The sequence below is a fragment of the Hyperolius riggenbachi genome, chromosome 6 (genome assembly GCF_040937935.1).
Source record: "Hyperolius riggenbachi isolate aHypRig1 chromosome 6, aHypRig1.pri, whole genome shotgun sequence".
NCBI lineage: Eukaryota > Metazoa > Chordata > Amphibia > Anura > Hyperoliidae > Hyperolius > Hyperolius riggenbachi.
The window spans coordinates 20072211-20091402 of NC_090651.1; the positions used below are offsets into that span (position 1 = coordinate 20072211).

General features: G+C 54.2%; 1 protein-coding gene across 2 annotated transcripts in view; it reads right to left on the reverse strand.

Moving 5' to 3' along the window:
* Nucleotides 1–568: 568 nt before the first annotated feature.
* ZBTB48 (zinc finger and BTB domain containing 48) overlaps nt 569–19192 on the reverse strand; it is a 52692-nt gene continuing 34068 nt past the window's right edge. For both annotated transcript variants that reach the window (XM_068238962.1, XM_068238963.1), the window contains exons 9-11: nt 18085–18249; nt 6821–6909; nt 569–1763 (exon numbers count right to left, since the gene is read on the reverse strand). In XM_068238962.1, the coding sequence (XP_068095063.1) occupies nt 720–1763; nt 6821–6909; nt 18085–18249 (1298 nt within the window). In that variant the 3' untranslated portion in view covers nt 569–719. The remainder of the gene's footprint in view (nt 1764–6820; nt 6910–18084; nt 18250–19192) is intronic.

Genomic DNA, 19192 nt, shown 5'->3' on the forward strand with positions numbered 1-19192 from the left:
CCCATTCACTGAGCGGGGGGCTAGCGGCGGGAGCGTGCGCACCATGCGGAGGGAGCAGCAGTGCCTATCTGGACGAGGAAGCTCGTCCAGATAGGCCAAACTGGTTAAAAAGCCTCTGGATCCTAACAAGACTTCCCCCATCCTGAAACCCGGAAATCCAGCGCTGCGACTAGGGATGAGCTTCATTCGGATTTCATCCTCCTAATTAGTGCATTATTAGTTCAGCTTCAGGAGGAATATTGAAGTGCTACTTACTGATATAAATGTGAGTCTGTTCTATCCAATATGATGTACCAGATGCAAACTTTATATGTTCTTCTAACTGTACACAGTGCCTAGACTACATACTGTATTTGTATTGCCATTCAGACCTTTTTTGGCTGGAGGTGGTCTTTAATGGTAGGTTTAGGAGATTCTAGCTGCACAGGACAGGCTTATAGTCAGCATTCTGCCATACCAGGACCCTTCCTCCATAACCCACCTCCTAAAATCCAGGTGTCAGCAGAGATCAGCAACCAGGTCAAAACACCTTCATGTGAAAAAACAATTCAACAAGGAAACGTGCATCTACTGTCCACAAATCTCCACGATAACTTTATTTGTACGAATGATGAACAGTGCAATAAATAATGAACAGACACACGTTACCAGTGTACCATGGACGGAGGATGGAGAGGGGGGGGGGGGGGGGTCGGGGAGAATATGTGGGGAGGGGGCGCTCACGTCTTACACTCATCGATGGGTGGGGCAGTGATGATGATGGACTGTTCCATGACTTCGGCGGGGAAGGCGTCCTCTGGGCACAGTCTCTCCTCTGTCACTTTCTCCGGTAGATCGCCCAGTCTCTCCTCTGTCACTTCCTCCGGTAGATCACCCAGTCTCACCACTGTAACTTCCGCCGGTAGATCACCCAGTCTCTCCTCTGTCACTTCCTCCGGTAGATCACCCAGTCTCTCCTCTGTCACTTCCTCCGGTAGATCACCCAGTCTCACCACTGTAACTTCCGCTGGTAGATCGCCCAGTCTCTCCTGTGTCACTTCTTCCGGTAGATCGCTCAGTCTCTGCTCTGTCACCTCCTCCGGTAGATCGCCCAGTCTCACCACTGTAACTTCCGCTGGTAGATCGCCCAGTCTCACCACTGTCACTTCCTCCGGTAGATCGCCCAGTCTCACCACTGTCACTTCCTCCGGTAGATCGCCCAGTCTCTGCTCTGTCACTTCATCCGGTAGATCGCCCAGTCTCACCACTGTCACTTCCTCCGGTAGATCGCCCAGTCTCTGCTCTGTCATCTCTTCTGGTAAAGCACTCAGTCTCTCCTCTGTTACTTCCTCCGGTAGATCACCCAGTTTCTGCTCTGTCACTTCTTCCGGTAGATCGCCCAGTCTCACCACTGTAACTTCCGCTGGTAGAACGCCCAGTCTCTCCTCTGTCACATCCTCAGGTAGATCGCCCAGTCTCACCACTGTCACTTCCTCCGGTAGATCGCTCAGTCTCTGCTCTGTCATCTCTTCTGGTAAAGCGCTCAGTCTCTGCTCTGTCACTTCCTCCGGTAGATCACCCAGTCTCTGCTCTGTCACTTCCTCCGGTAGAGTGCTGGACTCCACTATGATCTCAGTGGGGCCAACCACATCCAGTTCTTCTGTGCTCTGTAAGCCAATGACCATGCTCTTCTCTTCCTCGATGATCAGATTGCGAAGTTTCCTCTGGCGCGGGTTGTAATTCTCAATTCGGTTGTGGATTTCCATGTGGCGCCTGAGATGAGCCTGGAAGTAAGAGAAAATAACCGGTCAGGATAACTCATCTGGAACATCTCTTGCTCCAGAAGCTATCATCTCTAGGGTTTGTGCATTGTGTGTCCTGCTCTAGAGTAGTCTCAAACATAGTCGCACAAGTTGGCAAAGTTTAAATTAGTCTTAAATAGAACCCGAGGCAAACCTCAGGAGGAAAATCAAATACCTAAGAGTGAAGGGAACCCTCTGGAACTCCAGACTTCCCACGCTGTCCTTCGGACCTCCGCACTACCTGGGATCCTCTTCAGCACCATGCAAGAACGGCCTGCGCAGTGGCACGGAGCCACTTGTGTACGGCACAGTACGGCCACACATGTCTGAAGAGGCAACGGGGGGACTGGAGGAACGTGTGAGAATCGTCAATAGGATGCAGAGACTTCCTTCCTCAAGTATGTGTTTTTGTACCTGAGGTTTGGTGCCCGGGGTACACTTTAACATACATACACACATTTACACTTGATTGGGCAATTGTACAACTTCCACGTAAGGTGCATACAGGTTTTGATTGGCAAATCACGGACCAATTTTACCACCGAGAGGCGTTTTTGCTCTGATCTTCCTGGCACTGTATTCGGCCTGAGGAAGAGGGTTGCCAAATGCATATTAAAGTTCGTTTTACCATTTGAGTTTGTCATCCTTGAGGTAAGACAGTTAACCCTTTATACTTTTAGCAGTTTTTAACAGTTTTATCATACCCTGGGAGTCTCTTTTCCCCCACTTTGTTATACACCCTCCTTCAGGAGGGGGGGGGGGGGAAGATTTGGTCAGGTGGCTGACACCACCCCCCACAACCATCAAGAACCTTTTTGCATCGAGAGAGTGACCACATCCAAGCTTGTCTGGACACTCGAGTGAAGTCGGGTTTGTGCATCTCCACCCGCCTACAGTTGATTGCTCCCCCCCCCCCCCATGCAACCTTCCATTGTTAGTACTGTATATGCTCGCATATAAGCCGACCCTCATAAGCCGAGATGCCCACTTTTCCCCTCAGAAGCCAGGAAATTAGTGATCGACTCGTGTATAAGCCCCATCAACAGTAGCCAGATGTGCCCCCAGTACAAGACAGCCCCCTCCCCATACGTGCCCCAAGGATGCCACTAGATGGCGTCAGATATGAGACAGCAATTGCCACAGTAAAAATCCCCGATCACTGCACCACTGGCACACTCCGCTCTACAAGCAGGTGTTGAGCAGCACACGCCGCACACCATGTTGCAGGGGATGGGGGGCACGGCCACGGACACAGCAGGGAGCCAGCTAGTAAGAGCAGGATCAGCATTGCAAGATCCTTCCACTCCTCAGTAACAAAACCTGCGCTCTGCTCCACTGATTCACATATAAGCTGAGGAAGTAACTTTTCAGCACATTTTGAGCTGAAAAATTAGGCTTATACGCAAGTATATAAGGTATTTTTACTTACTCTACCTCAATTCTCCATTGTTGTGACTCACTGCACCATTGTGGCTCCCGGGGTCTGTGTTTTTTGTTCCTCTCCAGGGTGGTCCAAGCGCACCCCATCTACCTCTACCCTCTCATCATGGTCCCAGATGCTTATATAAGGAACATGTTCCAGCCACTAGGTGGCATCATTTAAGAGGAAGCCTGTCTTATTCACATTAAATTGCCCTTTTGGGTAATGCTTTTGCAACATAAAGGTGGCCACTAACATTACTATTTATGAAAAATGTCTTCGTATAAACGATTGGAAATGATCATTTGGGACCTCTAACCAATTAGAGTAAAGAAATCGATCAGATTTTCGGATTGTTGCCCATTAGTGGTCCCAAAAGGAAAATTTTCAATCGTTCAAATTAAGAATTGTTCGTAAGCAATCATTTAAAAAATTGTATCGGTAGTGGCCACCTTAAGAGTTAACACACTGGATCCCCTTTATAAGTGTGCCTAAGGCCGCAACCTATCAGATTCTTCCTCTTCTACAACAGAAAAGAATTGGCTAAATTTGAGTAGTTTTTTTGGGCAACACAAATTTAACCCTTTGGGGACCGGCTGCCTAACCCCCTCCTCCCCACCCCCACCCCCCTTTAGGACCAGGCCATTTTACATGCGGGGGTGGGGGGGGGGGGGGTCAGGCAGCTGAATCCTTAGTATGGTTAGCTGGGCATAGTGTCCCCAGTTTGGCCAGGTGTCCCCCATATTGTCAGCAGCCTTTACTCACCTCCCAGGCTCCAGCGATTAGCAGCTCTAGCCCCCTCCGCTCTGCCCGGCATCCTCGCACACACTGCCGTTAAGTTCCGGGTCGCGGTTTGATGACATCATCAAGCCGGGACCCGAAACTTACATCGGAGCGAGCAGGGAGGCCGGCCAGATCGCAAGGGGAACGTCAGGAAGGTGAGCGAATCCTCTTGTTCCCCTCCTACCTCCGCTGTTCTAATAGTGCTCACTATGATCCGCCTGCGATCGTAGTGATCGCGTGATCAGGAGCCAATCGCGATGGCTCCTGATCACTGAGGGGAGATGTCGGCTGTCACATGACAGCTTAATCTCCCCTCTCGGGTGCGCACAATCGCGTTGGGAGCGGAAGCAGCAGGCGGTGTAATTCCTACGCTGCATCAGGCTTAGGCAGCCATAAGTGTGCACAGGATTTACGCACAGCGGGCCCCAAAAGGTTAACCACTGTCTCTGGCTCCTTGAAGACGTATAGTTCTTGCCGTTCACGCATGCTCTCCCGTCACTGTAGCCCACTCGCTCTGTGGTCGCAATGACAGCAGAGCTCCGTGAGCCAGTTAGGAGCGGATTTCATTAGCTCCTGACCCTGTGATCACCGTGAACCAATGTGATTGGCTCACAGTGATCACAGGGTCAGGAGCCAATTAAATCAGCTCCTGATCGCCTCACGGACGTGCTGACATAGCAACAGCAGAGCGAGTGGGCTGCATCGATGGGAGAGTGGCGCCATCGACGCCCTGGAAGTGTAACAGGTCCCAAACAGAGTGAAGATTTCAATTACTGTGGTCTGGAAGCGATTAAACAAAACAACGGCTCCTATTATAGAAACGTGTTTTGTTACAAACAACTCTTAAAGGGAACCTGAAGCGAGGAAAATTATTTAAAATAAACACATGACCTAGCTGCAAATGAACATTACATACTAACCTCACCACCAGTTTGTCAGAACTGAAATATACCAGTCGCTGTCGGTTATATATCAGCAGCTGTCAGTTACAACTGAATGTGCAAGGTAATGTCCATGTTTCCCTATGGCTCAAGTGGGCGATATTACAGTTTAACAGTGTGGTGACCAGAAAGCTGTTATGGAGTAATGGACATTTTTAAAATGGAGGACGGGAAATTCCATTGATCACGGTGGACAAATGGGACGCAGGAGAGGAGAAAGAGATTGAGTAGTAGACTACACAGGAGGTAAGTATGACCTGTGTATGGTTATTTTGACTTTTTATTTTCAGTTCAGGTTCTCTTTAACCACTTGCCGACCACCTACTGCATATTGGCGGCGGCAAAGTGGCAGCCCCAGGACCACGTAACGCAGAATGGAGTCGGGTCCTGGGGCACTGTTTTGCCGGGGAGACTGAGTCCAATGAGTACCTTTAGGATTTCACAGGTCATTTTGCGACATCTGGGTTCAAGACTACTCATCACGGTTTAGGGCCCCTAAAATGCCAGGGCAGTATAGGAACCCCACAAGTGACCCCATTTTAGAAAGAAGACACCCCAAGGTATTCTGTTAGGTGTATGACGAGTTCATAGAAGATTTTATTTTTTGTCACAAGTTAGCGGAAATGGATTTGTATTGTTTTTTTTTCACAAAGTGTCAATTTCCGCTAACTTGTGACAAAAAAAAAAAATCTTCTATGAACTCACCATACTCCTAACAGAATACCTTGGGGTGTCTTCTTTCTAAAATGGGGTCACTTGTGGGGTTCCTATACTGCCCTGGCATTTTAGGGGCCCTAAACCGTGAGGAGTAGTCTAGAATCCAAATGCCTCAAAATGACCTGTGAATAGGACGTTAGGCCCCTTAGTGCACCTAGGTTGCAAAAAAGTGTCACACATGTGGTATCGCCGTACTCAGGAGAAGTAGTATAATGTGTTTTGGGGTGTATTTTTATACATACCCATGCTGGGTGGGAGAAATCTCTTTGTAAATGGACAATTGTGTGTAAAAAAAAAAATAAAAAAAATTGTCATTTACAGAGATATTTCTCCCACCCAGCATCTGTATGTGTAAAAATACACCCCAAAACACATTATACTACTTCTCCTGAGTACGGCGGTACCACGTGTGGCACTTTTTTGCACCCTAACTGCGCTAAGGGGCCCAAAGTCCAATGAGTACCTTTAGGATTTCACAGGTCATTTTGCGACATTTGGTTTCAAGACTACTCCTCACGGTTTAGGGCCCCTAAAATGCCAGGGCAGTATAGAAACCCCACAAATGACCCCATTTTAGAAAGAAGACACCCCCAAGGTATTCGGTTAGGAGTATGGTGAGTTCATAGAAGATTTTATTTTTCGTCACAAGTTAGCGGAAAATGACACTTTGTGAAAAAAAACAATTAAAATCAATTTCCGCTTACTTGTGACAAAAAAATAGACTCTTCTATGAACTCGCCATACTCCTAACGGAATACCTTGGGGTGTCTTCTTTCTAAAATGGGGTCATTTGTGGGGTTCCTATACTGGTAAGAAAAACCAAACAAAATGTGTGTTTTTTTTTTTTTCTACAGTTGCACTGTTTATTTTTAAACTGGAATTGGTAAAACTGAAAAATAATGTGTTTTTTTCTATTTATTTTCCCTTGTTTTCCCATTAAAATTCATAGAAAACAAAATTGTTTGAGGGAAACAATGGCATACAATGAAAGCCTAGTTTGTCTTGAAAAAAAACAATATATATTTCATTTCTGTGTCATAAGTAGGGATAAAGTTATTTCTGATTAAATAAGGACACAGCGAAACTTTCAAAACGGCTCTGGTCCATAAGTGGGAAACAAGGTCTGGATGCGAAATGGGTAATAGCAGACATGATTGATACGGCAGTTCTAAACTCACCTGTCGAGTGAACTTGTAGCCACACTCTGAGCACTCAAACTTCCTAACGCCGCGATGTCTGGCCAGGTGAACCCGCAGCTGCTCTGCCGCTACAAGACACAAGGAGGGAAGCTGCTCAGCACAATATTCAGAGTGTGTGTGTAAAACGTAAAAATATATATCCATGTCTGGAGATACATGCACTCATACATACAATGTCACAATCAGATGCTAGAGCAGGCATGGGCAAACTTGGCCCTCCAGCTGTTAAGGAACTACAAGTCCCACAATGCATTGCAGGAGTCTGACAGCCACAGTCATGACTCATAAAAGGCGCATTGTGGGGCTTGTAGTTCTGTAACAGCTGGAGGGCCGAGTTTGCCCATGCCTGTGCTAGAGCGACAGTTTGGGGCCCCAATGCTGTATAATTGCATCGCTGTACAGCGCCGAGGTCCCCAATGTACCCATACAGCGCCGAGGTCCCCAATGTACCCATACAGCGCCGAGGTCCCCAATGTACCTGTACAGCGCCGAAGTCCCCAATGTACCCATACAGCGCCGAGGTCCCCAATGTACCCGTACAGCGCCGAAGTCCCCAATGTACCCATACAGCGCCGAGGTCCCTAATGTACCTGTACAGCGCCGAAGTCCCCAATGTACCCATACAGCGCCGAGGTCCCTAATGTACCCGTACAGCGCCGAGGTCCCCAATGTACCCGTACAGCGCCGAGGTCCCCAATGTACCCATACAGCGCCGAGGTCCCCAATGTACCTGTACAGCGCTGAGGTCCCCAATGTACCCGTGTACAGCGCTGAGGTCCCCAATGTACCCGTGTACAGCGCTGAGGTCCCCAATGTACCTGTACAGCGCCGAGGTCCCCAATGTACCTGTACAGCGCCGAGGTCCCCAATGTACCCGTACAGCGCCGAGGTCCCCAATGTACCCGTACAGCGCCGAGGTCCCTAATGTACCCGTACAGCGCCGAGGTCCCCAATGTACCCGTACAGCGCCGAAGTCCCCAATGTACCCGTACAGCGCCGAGGTCCCCAATGTACCTGTACAGCGCCGAGGTCCCCAATGTACCCATACAGCGCCGAGGTCCCCAATGTACCCGTACAGCGCCGAGGTCCCCAATGTACCCGTACAGCGCTGAGGTCCCCAATGTACCCGTACAGCGCCGAGGTCCCCAATGTACCCGTACAGCGCCGAGGTCCCCAATGTACCCGTACAGCGCCGAGGTCCCCAATGTACCCGTACAGCGCTGAGGTCCCCAATGTACCCGTACAGCGCCGAGGTCCCCAATGTACCCGTACAGCGCCGAGGTCCCCAATGTACCCGTACAGCGCCGAGGTCCCCAATGTACCCGTACAGCGCTGGGGTCCCCAATGTACCTGTACAGCGCCGAGGTCCCCAATGTACCTCTACAGCGCTGAGGTCCCCAATGTACCTGTACAGCGCTGAGGTCCCCAATGTACCTGTGTACAGCGCTGAGGTCCCCAATGTACCTGTACAGCGCTGAGGTCCCCAATGTACCCGTACAGCGCCGAGGTCCCCAATGTACCCATACAGCGCCGAGGTCCCCAATGTACCCGTACAGCGCTGAGGTCCCCAATGTACCCGTACAGCGCCGAGGTCCCCAATGTACCCGTACAGCGCCGAGGTCCCTAATGTACCCGTACAGCGCCGAGGTCCCCAATGTACCCATACAGCGCCGAGGTCCCCAATGTACCCGTACAGCGCCGAGGTCCCCAATGTACCCATACAGCGCCGAGGTCCCCAATGTACCCGTACAGCGCCGAGGTCCCCAATGTACCCGTACAGCGCTGAGGTCCCCAATGTACCCGTACAGCGCCGAGGTCCCCAATGTACCCGTACAGCACTGAGGTCCCCAATGTACCTGTACAGCGCTGAGGTCCCCAATGTACCCGTACAGCGCCGAGGTCCCCAATGTACCTGTACAGCGCCGAGGTCCCCAATGTACCCGTGTACAGCACAGAGGTCCCCAATGTACCCGTACAGCGCTGAGGTCCCCAATGTACCCGTGTACAGCACAGAGGTCCCCAATGTACCTGTACAGCGCCGAGGTCCCCAATGTACCTGTACAGCGCCGAGGTCCCCAATGTACCCGTGTACAGCACAGAGGTCCCCAATGTACCCGTACAGCGCCGAGGTCCCCAATGTACCCGTGTACAGCACAGAGGTCCCCAATGTACCTGTACAGCGCTGAGGTCCCCAATGTACCCGTACAGCACTGAGGTCCCCAATGTACCTGTACAGCGCCGAGGTCCCCAATGTACCTGTACAGCGCTGAGGTCCCCAATGTACCCGTGTACAGCACAGAGGTCCCCAATGTACCCGTACAGCGCTGAGGTCCCCAATGTACCCGTACAGCGCTGAGGTCCCCAATGTACCTGTACAGCGCTGAGGTCCCCAATGTACCCGTACAGCGCCGAGGTCCCCAATGTTCCCGTACAGCACTGAGGTCCCCAATGTTCCCGTACAGCACTGAGGTCCCCAATGTACCTGTACAGCGCCGAGGTCCCCAATGTACCCGTACAGCGCTGAGGTCCCCAATGTACCTGTACAGCGCTGAGGTCCCCAATGTACCCGTACAGCGCCGAGGTCCCCAATGTTCCCGTACAGCACTGAGGTCCCCAATGTTCCCGTACAGCACTGAGGTCCCCAATGTACCCGTACAGCGCCGAGGTCCCCAATGTTCCCGTACAGCGCTGAGGTCCTCAATGTACCTGTACAGCGCTGAGGTCCCCAATGTTCCCGTACAGCGCTGAGGTCCCCAATGTACCCGTACAGCACCGAGGTCCCTAATGTACCCGTACAGCGCCGAGGTCCCCAATGTACCCGTACAGCACTGAGGTCCCTAATGTACCTGTACAGCGCTGAGGTCCCCAATGTACCTCTACAGCGCTGAGGTCCCCAATGTACCCGTACAGCGCCGAGGTCCCCAATGTACCTGTACAGCGCTGAGGTCCCCAATGTACCTGTACAGCGCTGAGGTCCCCAATGTACCCGTACAGCACTGAGGTCCCCAATGTACCTGTACAGCGCTGAGGTCCCCAATGTACCCGTACAGCACTGAGGTCCCCAATGTACCTGTACAGCGCTGAGGTCCCCAATGTACCCGTACAGCGCCGAGGTCCCCAATGTACCCGTGTACAGCACTGAGGTCCCCAATGTACCTGTACAGCGCTGAGGTCCCCAATGTACCCGTACAGCGCTGAGGTCCCCAATGTACCTGTACAGCGCCGAGGTCCCCAATGTACCCGTGTACAGCACTGAGGTCCCCAATGTACCTGTACAGCGCTGAGGTCCCCAATGTACCTGTACAGCGCTGAGGTCCCCAATGTACCCGTACAGCACTGAGGTCCCCAATGTACCTGTACAGCGCTGAGGTCCCCAATGTACCCGTACAGCACTGAGGTCCCCAATGTACCTGTACAGCGCTGAGGTCCCCAATGTACCTCTACAGCGCTGAGGTCCCCAATGTACCCGTACAGCGCCGAGGTCCCCAATGTACCTGTACAGCGCTGAGGTCCCCAATGTACCTGTACAGCGCTGAGGTCCCCAATGTACCCGTACAGCACTGAGGTCCCCAATGTACCTGTACAGCGCTGAGGTCCCCAATGTACCCGTACAGCACTGAGGTCCCCAATGTACCTGTACAGCGCCGAGGTCCCCAATGTACCTGTACAGCGCCGAGGTCCCCAATGTTCCCGTACAGCGCTGGGGTCCCCAATGTACCTGTACAGCGCCGAGGTCCCCAATGTACCTGTACAGCGCCGAGGTCCCCAATGTACCTGTACAGCGCCGAGGTCCCCAATGTACCCGTACAGCGCTGAGGTCCCCAATGTACCTGTACAGCGCCGAGGTCCCCAATGTACCTGTACAGCGCTGAGGTCCCCAATGTACCTGTACAGCGCTGAGGTCCCCAATGTACCCGTACAGCGCCGAGGTCCCCAATGTACCCGTACAGCGCTGAGGTCCCCAATGTACCCGTACAGCGCCGAGGTCCCCAATGTACCCGTACAGCGCCGAGGTCCCCAATGTACCCGTACAGCGCTGAGGTCCCCAATGTACCCGTACAGCGCCGAGGTCCCCAATGTACCTGTACAGCACTGAGGTCCCCAATGTACCCGTACAGCGCCGAGGTCCCCAATGTACCTGTACAGCGCTGAGGTCCCCAATGTACCTGTACAGCGCCGAGGTCCCCAATGTACCCGTACAGCGCCGAGGTCCCCAATGTACCCGTACAGCGCTGAGGTCCCCAATGTACCCGTACAGCGCCGAGGTCCCCAATGTACCTGTACAGCACCGAGGTCCCTAATGTACCCGTACAGCGCCGAGGTCCCCAATGTACCCGTACAGCGCCGAGGTCCCCAATGTACCCGTACAGCGCCGAGGTCCCCAATGTACCCGTACAGCGCCGAGGTCCCCAATGTACCCGTACAGCGCCGAGGTCCCCAATGTACCCGTACAGCGCCGAGGTCCCCAATGTACCCGTACAGCGCTGAGGTCCCCTATATACCCGTACAGCGCCGAGGTCCCCAATGTACCCGTACAGCGCCGAGGTCCCCAATGTACCCGTACAGCGCCGAGGTCCCCAATGTACCCGTACAGCGCTGAGGTCCCCAATGTACCCGTACAGCGCTGAGGTCCCCTATATACCCGTACAGCGCCGAGGTCCCCAATGTACCTGTACAGCGCCGAGGTCCCCAATGTACCCGTACAGCGCCGAGGTCCCCAATGTACCCGTACAGCGCCGAGGTCCCCAATGTACCCGTACAGCGCTGAGGTCCCCAATGTACCCGTACAGCGCTGAGGTCCCCAATGTACCCGTACAGCGCCGAGGTCCCCAATGTACCTGTACAGCGCCGAGGTCCCCAATGTACCCGTACAGCGCCGAGGTCCCCAATGTACCCGTACAGCGCTGAGGTCCCCAATGTACCCGTACAGCGCCGAGGTCCCCAATGTACCCGTACAGCGCCGAGGTCCCCAATGTACCCGTACAGCGCCGAGGTCCCCAATGTACCCGTACAGCGCTGGGGTCCCCAATGTACCTGTACAGCGCCGAGGTCCCCAATGTACCTCTACAGCGCTGAGGTCCCCAATGTACCTGTACAGCGCTGAGGTCCCCAATGTACCTGTGTACAGCGCTGAGGTCCCCAATGTACCTGTACAGCGCTGAGGTCCCCAATGTACCCGTACAGCGCCGAGGTCCCCAATGTACCCATACAGCGCCGAGGTCCCCAATGTACCCATACAGCGCCGAGGTCCCCAATGTACCCATACAGCGCCGAGGTCCCCAATGTACCCGTACAGCGCTGAGGTCCCCAATGTACCCGTACAGCGCCGAGGTCCCCAATGTACCCGTACAGCGCCGAGGTCCCTAATGTACCCGTACAGCGCCGAGGTCCCCAATGTACCCATACAGCGCCGAGGTCCCCAATGTACCCGTACAGCGCCGAGGTCCCCAATGTACCCATACAGCGCCGAGGTCCCCAATGTACCCGTACAGCGCCGAGGTCCCCAATGTACCCGTACAGCGCTGAGGTCCCCAATGTACCCGTACAGCGCCGAGGTCCCCAATGTACCCGTACAGCACTGAGGTCCCCAATGTACCTGTACAGCGCTGAGGTCCCCAATGTACCCGTACAGCACTGAGGTCCCCAATGTACCTGTACAGCGCCGAGGTCCCCAATGTACCTGTACAGCGCCGAGGTCCCCAATGTACCCGTGTACAGCACAGAGGTCCCCAATGTACCCGTACAGCGCTGAGGTCCCCAATGTACCCGTGTACAGCACAGAGGTCCCCAATGTACCTGTACAGCGCCGAGGTCCCCAATGTACCTGTACAGCGCCGAGGTCCCCAATGTACCCGTGTACAGCACAGAGGTCCCCAATGTACCCGTACAGCGCCGAGGTCCCCAATGTACCCGTGTACAGCACAGAGGTCCCCAATGTACCTGTACAGCGCTGAGGTCCCCAATGTACCCGTACAGCACTGAGGTCCCCAATGTACCTGTACAGCGCCGAGGTCCCCAATGTACCTGTACAGCGCTGAGGTCCCCAATGTACCCGTGTACAGCACAGAGGTCCCCAATGTACCCGTACAGCGCTGAGGTCCCCAATGTACCCGTACAGCACTGAGGTCCCCAATGTACCCGTACAGCGCCGAGGTCCCCAATGTTCCCGTACAGCGCTGAGGTCCCCAATGTACCCGTACAGCGCCGAGGTCCCCAATGTTCCCGTACAGCACTGAGGTCCCCAATGTTCCCGTACAGCACTGAGGTCCCCAATGTACCTGTACAGCGCCGAGGTCCCCAATGTACCTGTACAGCGCCGAGGTCCCCAATGTTCCCGTACAGCGCTGAGGTCCCCAATGTACCTGTACAGCGCTGAGGTCCCCAATGTTCCCGTACAGCACTGAGGTCCCCAATGTACCCGTACAGCACCGAGGTCCCTAATGTACCCGTACAGCGCCGAGGTCCCCAATGTACCCGTACAGCACTGAGGTCCCTAATGTACCTGTACAGCGCTGAGGTCCCCAATGTACCTCTACAGCGCTGAGGTCCCCAATGTACCTCTACAGCGCTGAGGTCCCCAATGTACCCGTACAGCGCCGAGGTCCCCAATGTACCTGTACAGCGCTGAGGTCCCCAATGTACCTGTACAGCGCTGAGGTCCCCAATGTACCCGTACAGCACTGAGGTCCCCAATGTACCTGTACAGCGCTGAGGTCCCCAATGTACCCGTACAGCACTGAGGTCCCCAATGTACCTGTACAGCGCCGAGGTCCCCAATGTACCCGTACAGCACTGAGGTCCCCAATGTACCTGTACAGCGCTGAGGTCCCCAATGTACCCGTACAGCGCCGAGGTCCCCAATGTACCCGTACAGCACTGAGGTCCCTAATGTACCTGTACAGCGCTGAGGTCCCCAATGTACCTCTACAGCGCTGAGGTCCCCAATGTACCCGTACAGCGCCGAGGTCCCCAATGTACCTGTACAGCGCTGAGGTCCCCAATGTACCTGTACAGCGCTGAGGTCCCCAATGTACCCGTACAGCACTGAGGTCCCCAATGTACCTGTACAGCGCCGAGGTCCCCAATGTACCTGTACAGCGCCGAGGTCCCCAATGTTCCCGTACAGCGCCGAGGTCCCCAATGTACCCGTACAGCACTGAGGTCCCCAATGTACCCGTACAGCGCTGAGGTCCCCAATGTACCTGTACAGCGCTGAGGTCCCCAATGTACCCATACAGCGCCGAGGTCCCCAATGTACCCGTGTACAGCGCCGAGGTCCCCAATGTACCCGTGTACAGCGCTGAGGTCCCCAATGTACCCGTACAGCACTGAGGTCCCCAATGTACCCGTACAGCACTGAGGTCCCCAATGTACCTGTACAGCGCCGAGGTCCCCAATGTACCTGTACAGCGCCGAGGTCCCCAATGTACCTGTACAGCGCCGAGGTCCCCAATGTACCCGTACAGCGCTGAGGTCCCCAATGTACCTGTACAGCGCTGAGGTCCCCAATGTACCTGTACAGCGCTGAGGTCCCCAATGTACCTGTACAGCGCCGAGGTCCCCAATGTACCTGTACAGCGCCGAGGTCCCCAATGTACCCGTACAGCGCTGAGGTCCCCAATGTACCCGTACAGCGCTGAGGTCCCCAATGTACCCATACAGCGCCGAGGTCCCCAATGTTCCCGTACAGCGCCGAGGTCCCCAATGTACCTGTACAGCGCTGAGGTCCCTAATGTACCCGTACAGCGCCGAGGTCCCCAATGTACCCATACAGCGCCGAGGTCCCCAATGTACCCGTACAGCGCCGAGGTCCCCAATGTACCCGTACAGCGCTGAGGTCCCCAATGTACCCATACAGCGCTGAGGTCCCCAATGTACCCGTACAGCACTGAGGTCCCCAATGTACCTGTACAGCGCTGAGGTCCCCAATGTACCTGTACAGCGCCGAGGTCCCCAATGTACCCGTACAGCGCCGAGGTCCCCAATGTACCCGTACAGCGCCGAGGTCCCCAATGTACCTGTACAGCACCGAGGTCCCCAATGTACCTGTACAGCGCTGAGGTCCCCAATGTACCTGTACAGCGCTGAGGTCCCCAATGTACCCGTACAGCGCTGAGGTCCCCAATGTACCTGTACAGCGCTGAGGTCCCCAATGTACCCGTACAGCGCTGAGGTCCCCAATGTACCCGTACAGCGCTGAGGTCCCCAATGTACCCATACAGCGCCGAGGTCCCCAATGTTCCCGTACAGCGCCGAGGTCCCCAATGTACCCGTACAGCGCTGAGGTCCCCAATGTACCCATACAGCGCCGAGGTCCCCAATGTACCCGTACAGCACTGAGGTCCCCAATGTACCCGTACAGCGCTGAGGTCCCCAATGTACCCATACAGCGCCGAGGTCCCCAATGTACCCATACAGCGCCGAGGTCCCCAATGTACCTGTACAGCGCCGAGGTCCCCAATGTTCCCGTACAGCGCCGAGGTCCCCAATGTACCTGTACAGCGCCGAGGTCCCCAATGTACCCGTACAGCGCTGAGGTCCCCAATGTACCCATACAGCGCCGAGGTCCCCAATGTACCCATACAGCGCCGAGGTCCCCAATGTACCTGTACAGCGCCGAGGTCCCCAATGTTCCCGTACAGCGCCGAGGTCCCCAATGTACCTGTACAGCGCTGAGGTCCCCAATGTACCTGTACAGCGCTGGGGTCCCCAATGTACCCGTACAGCGCCGAGGTCCCCAATGTACCCGTACAGCGCCGAGGTCCCCAATGTACCTGTATAGCGCTGAGGTCCCCAATGTACCCGTACAGCGCTGAGGTCCCCTATATACCTGTACAGCGCTGATGTCCCCAATGTACCTGTACAGCGCTGAGGTCCGAAAACTGTGCCCAGGCAATCACATCCAATCGCACATGCTGGCAGTACATGCCCAACTAGAGATGAAATAGGCATATGTGGTATCATTTCAACTGGGAAGTGCCAAAGAATATATTTTGAGGTGTTTTATAACTGTGGCTCGTGTCATGTGAAAATAAAGAATTGTGAAAAATGTGCATTTTCTGCATTTATCTGCAACAGTGGAACGCAGGGTGACCAAGCGTCCTGTAGGATGCGAAACGGCTGTCGCAGGTCCCATACCACCCCCACCTCACAACCACCGATTGGGCTATAGATGACCATGGCAGATGTGACAGAGAGGCATGTTCTCTGCCTCATGACATGCCTGTGTCCCCCAACCCCCGCTATCTGTCCCCCCCCCCCCACTGTCGCGCTATAGCCCCCCCGAGATTAGCGACAAGATTTGCCACCAATTCGGAGGTAAACATAGGGGAGTGGAATTCGCTGTTCAAAACCCCTGCCAGGCGCTTTCCTGCAGGGTTTCCTGAGCTGCCTCGGGGCAGCTCTCTCTCCCCGGCCACTCCCCTGCCTCCCCGCGCGCTGTAAGAGACACACAGTCTCAGTGCAGCGTCGTGACCCAGAGGTCATCAAAGTGAAAGTGGGCCATTGTGGCCCATGGAAGCGGCAGAGAGCTGAAGTTTTTGCGGCTACCTGATCCGCTCAGCCCTGCGGATCAGGTAGCCAACTGTTTTTTTCTTTTTTGAGCCCGCCTCAGGCTTTCTTTAATGTGTTCCAGAGATGAGAAAAGTAAAAATCATACATACCTGGGGCTTCTTCCAGCCCCCTCCGGCCCGATTGCTCCCTTAGCACCATCTTCCACCTCCTGGATCTTCTCGTCCATTACCGCCGGAGGGCACCGCTCAGGCCCTGCTGGGCCTATCTTCATAATTTTTTGTTTAAATTGCTGCATGTTCGGGACAATCGCTGCCGCTCGCCGCGATGTGTCACAGCCCCCCCCCCCGAGACTCCATGTGCAGCCTGGCCAATCAGTGCCAGGCAGTGCTGAGGGGTGGCTCGGGACTCCCTGTGACAGTCACGACGCCGATGACGTCATTCCGTTCATCGCCATAGCGACGGGGGAAGCCCTAAAGGAAATCCCGTTCAGAACAGGTTTTCCTTATGGGCAAGCGCGCTGGCGGCGATCGGAGGGGTGGGAGGGATGCCGCAGGGAGGGGGAATCATGTAGCTAGCGCTAGGCTAGCTACACGATTTAAAATTAAAAAAATGCAAAAAATACTGCTGCGCCGCCAACTTGGCGCAATCAACAGAACGCCAGGGTGGTTAAAAGATCCCGGTATCTTTGGGCAGTTGGCGCTTGCGTATTGCGGCTGCGCGCTCCTGTCTTGCTCCAGCGACCAGGAGAGTTCTGCTCCTGTGTAGTAAGGCCTGACTACCGAAGATACCGGGAGCATTAATCGAAGATCCAGGAGGTGGAGGACGGCTGGAAGAAGCCCAAGGTATGTATGAATTTTCTTTTCCATCTCAGGTTTCCATTAACCTCCCTGGCGGTAAGCCCGTGCTGAGCACGGGCTATGCCGCGCAGGGGGATTTCTCAGGCCCTGCTGGGCCGATTTGTTCACTTTTTGTTTTGCAACACGCAGCTAGCACTTTGCTAGCTGCGTGTGCAGTCTGATCGCCGCCGCTCCGCACCGATTAGGTGCCTCTGCTCGCCGCGCCGGCCCCCCCCCCCCCCAGACCCCGTGCGCTGCCTGGCCAATCAGTGCCAGGCAGCGCTAAGGGGTAGGCCGGGACTCCCAATGACGTCACGACGTCGATGACGTCGGTGACGTCATGCCGCCCGTCGCCATGGCGACGGGGGAAGCCCTCCAGGAGATCCCGTTCTTTGAACGGGATCTCCTGATCTCCGATCGCCGGAGGCGATCGGAGGGGCTGGGGGGATGCCGCTGAGCTGCGGCTATCATGTAGCGAGACTTTGACTCGCTACATGAAAAGAAAAAAAAAAAAAAATTAAAAAAAGAGTTTGCTGCCCCCTGGCGGATGTTTTGCAAACCGCCAGGAGGGTTAAGGGGTAAAAACCCCGGAACCTGAAGTGGTTAATAAAAACACAAGTGAGGTGACTTTTGTGGTGAAGGAAAATAAAATAGAACAGCAGCGAAAGCAGGCAGGAAAGAGCAGCGAAAGCAGGCAGGAAAGAGCAGCGAAAGCAGGCAGGAAAGAGCAGCGAAAGCAGGCAGGAAAGAGCAGCGAAAGCAGGCAGGATAGAGCAGCGAAAGCAGGCAGGAAAGAGCAGCGAAAGCAGGCAGGAAAGAGCAGCGAAAGCAGGCAGGATAGAGCAGCGAAAGCAGGCAGGAAGCGCAGCGAAAGCAGGCAGGAAGAGCTCTTACCCTTGAAGGTTTTTCCGCAGACTTGGCAGAAGTGAGGCCTCCCCTCCTGGTGGCGGCTGGCCACATGCCGCAGCAGAGGAGTCTTGTCTGTAAACCGCTGATCACAAAATTCACAGCCGAATGGCCGCTCCCCTGTGTGGGTCCTGTTGTGCTTATGTAGACTGGCTGCAATCATCAAAAAGGTACAAATAAATGCAGGTACAGGCGCAATTCAGAGTACAGTGACCAGACTGCCTAGCATCAGTCCTTCAAAATGTCCTCCAATATCTGCCGCAAACATCAGGTTACAGTATTATGGGTGGGAAACAAACCTTTATGGTATGGTTCTTTATCATCGTTACAGAATCCCGCTGATTTTACTAAGAAAATCCAATACGGAGCAATCTGGGAACTCCTTATCGTCAATGGGGTAGAATTATCAGTTTAGCAAATTAAAGGTGGCCACACATCAGGCACCTTGGTGGGCGATCGTCCATACGATTCGATTGTAATCGGATTAAAATTGGCGCCGTGAAAAGCATGCCTGATCGATAAAGCGACCAAATTTCGGGCTGAAATCTGTTGTATGTATCGAACTGCCATGCTGCAAGCTGTTGGGCCAACATGCACGGCGGTAATGGTGTATGATATCGGGGCGAGCGGTGAATGCTTCGGAACCCCCTGGCGCTGTCCCCTAATGTAATATGTCGCCCCAACCGACCGATCACCACCCCCCCTCGCAGTGTACTTTACCTGTCGGTATCCACCACTGGCCCTGGTTGCCGGCGTAATGTGGGCCCGTTTGTGATGTCACACACACACGCCCGACGTAGGGCACTTGTATGAAGATGAAGACTGAGCCTGAAGCCAGAGACAGCCAGGTAAAGTATACTGCATCTCTGGGGGAAGGGGGGCATCAGCAAGGCGCGAGATGCGGTGTTACAAGGCTGATTCCCAAAAGATTGGATGCTGAAACTGATGGAGAATCGGCCTGCGTTGTATGGGCAGCCAACAGATCTATCTCTGATCACATTCGGTCAGAGAGAGAGGTTTCTCGGTGGATCTGCCCATACACCTGGCTGTACACCTATAAATTGTCACTCTATGCGGCAAAATAATCAATTCCTCT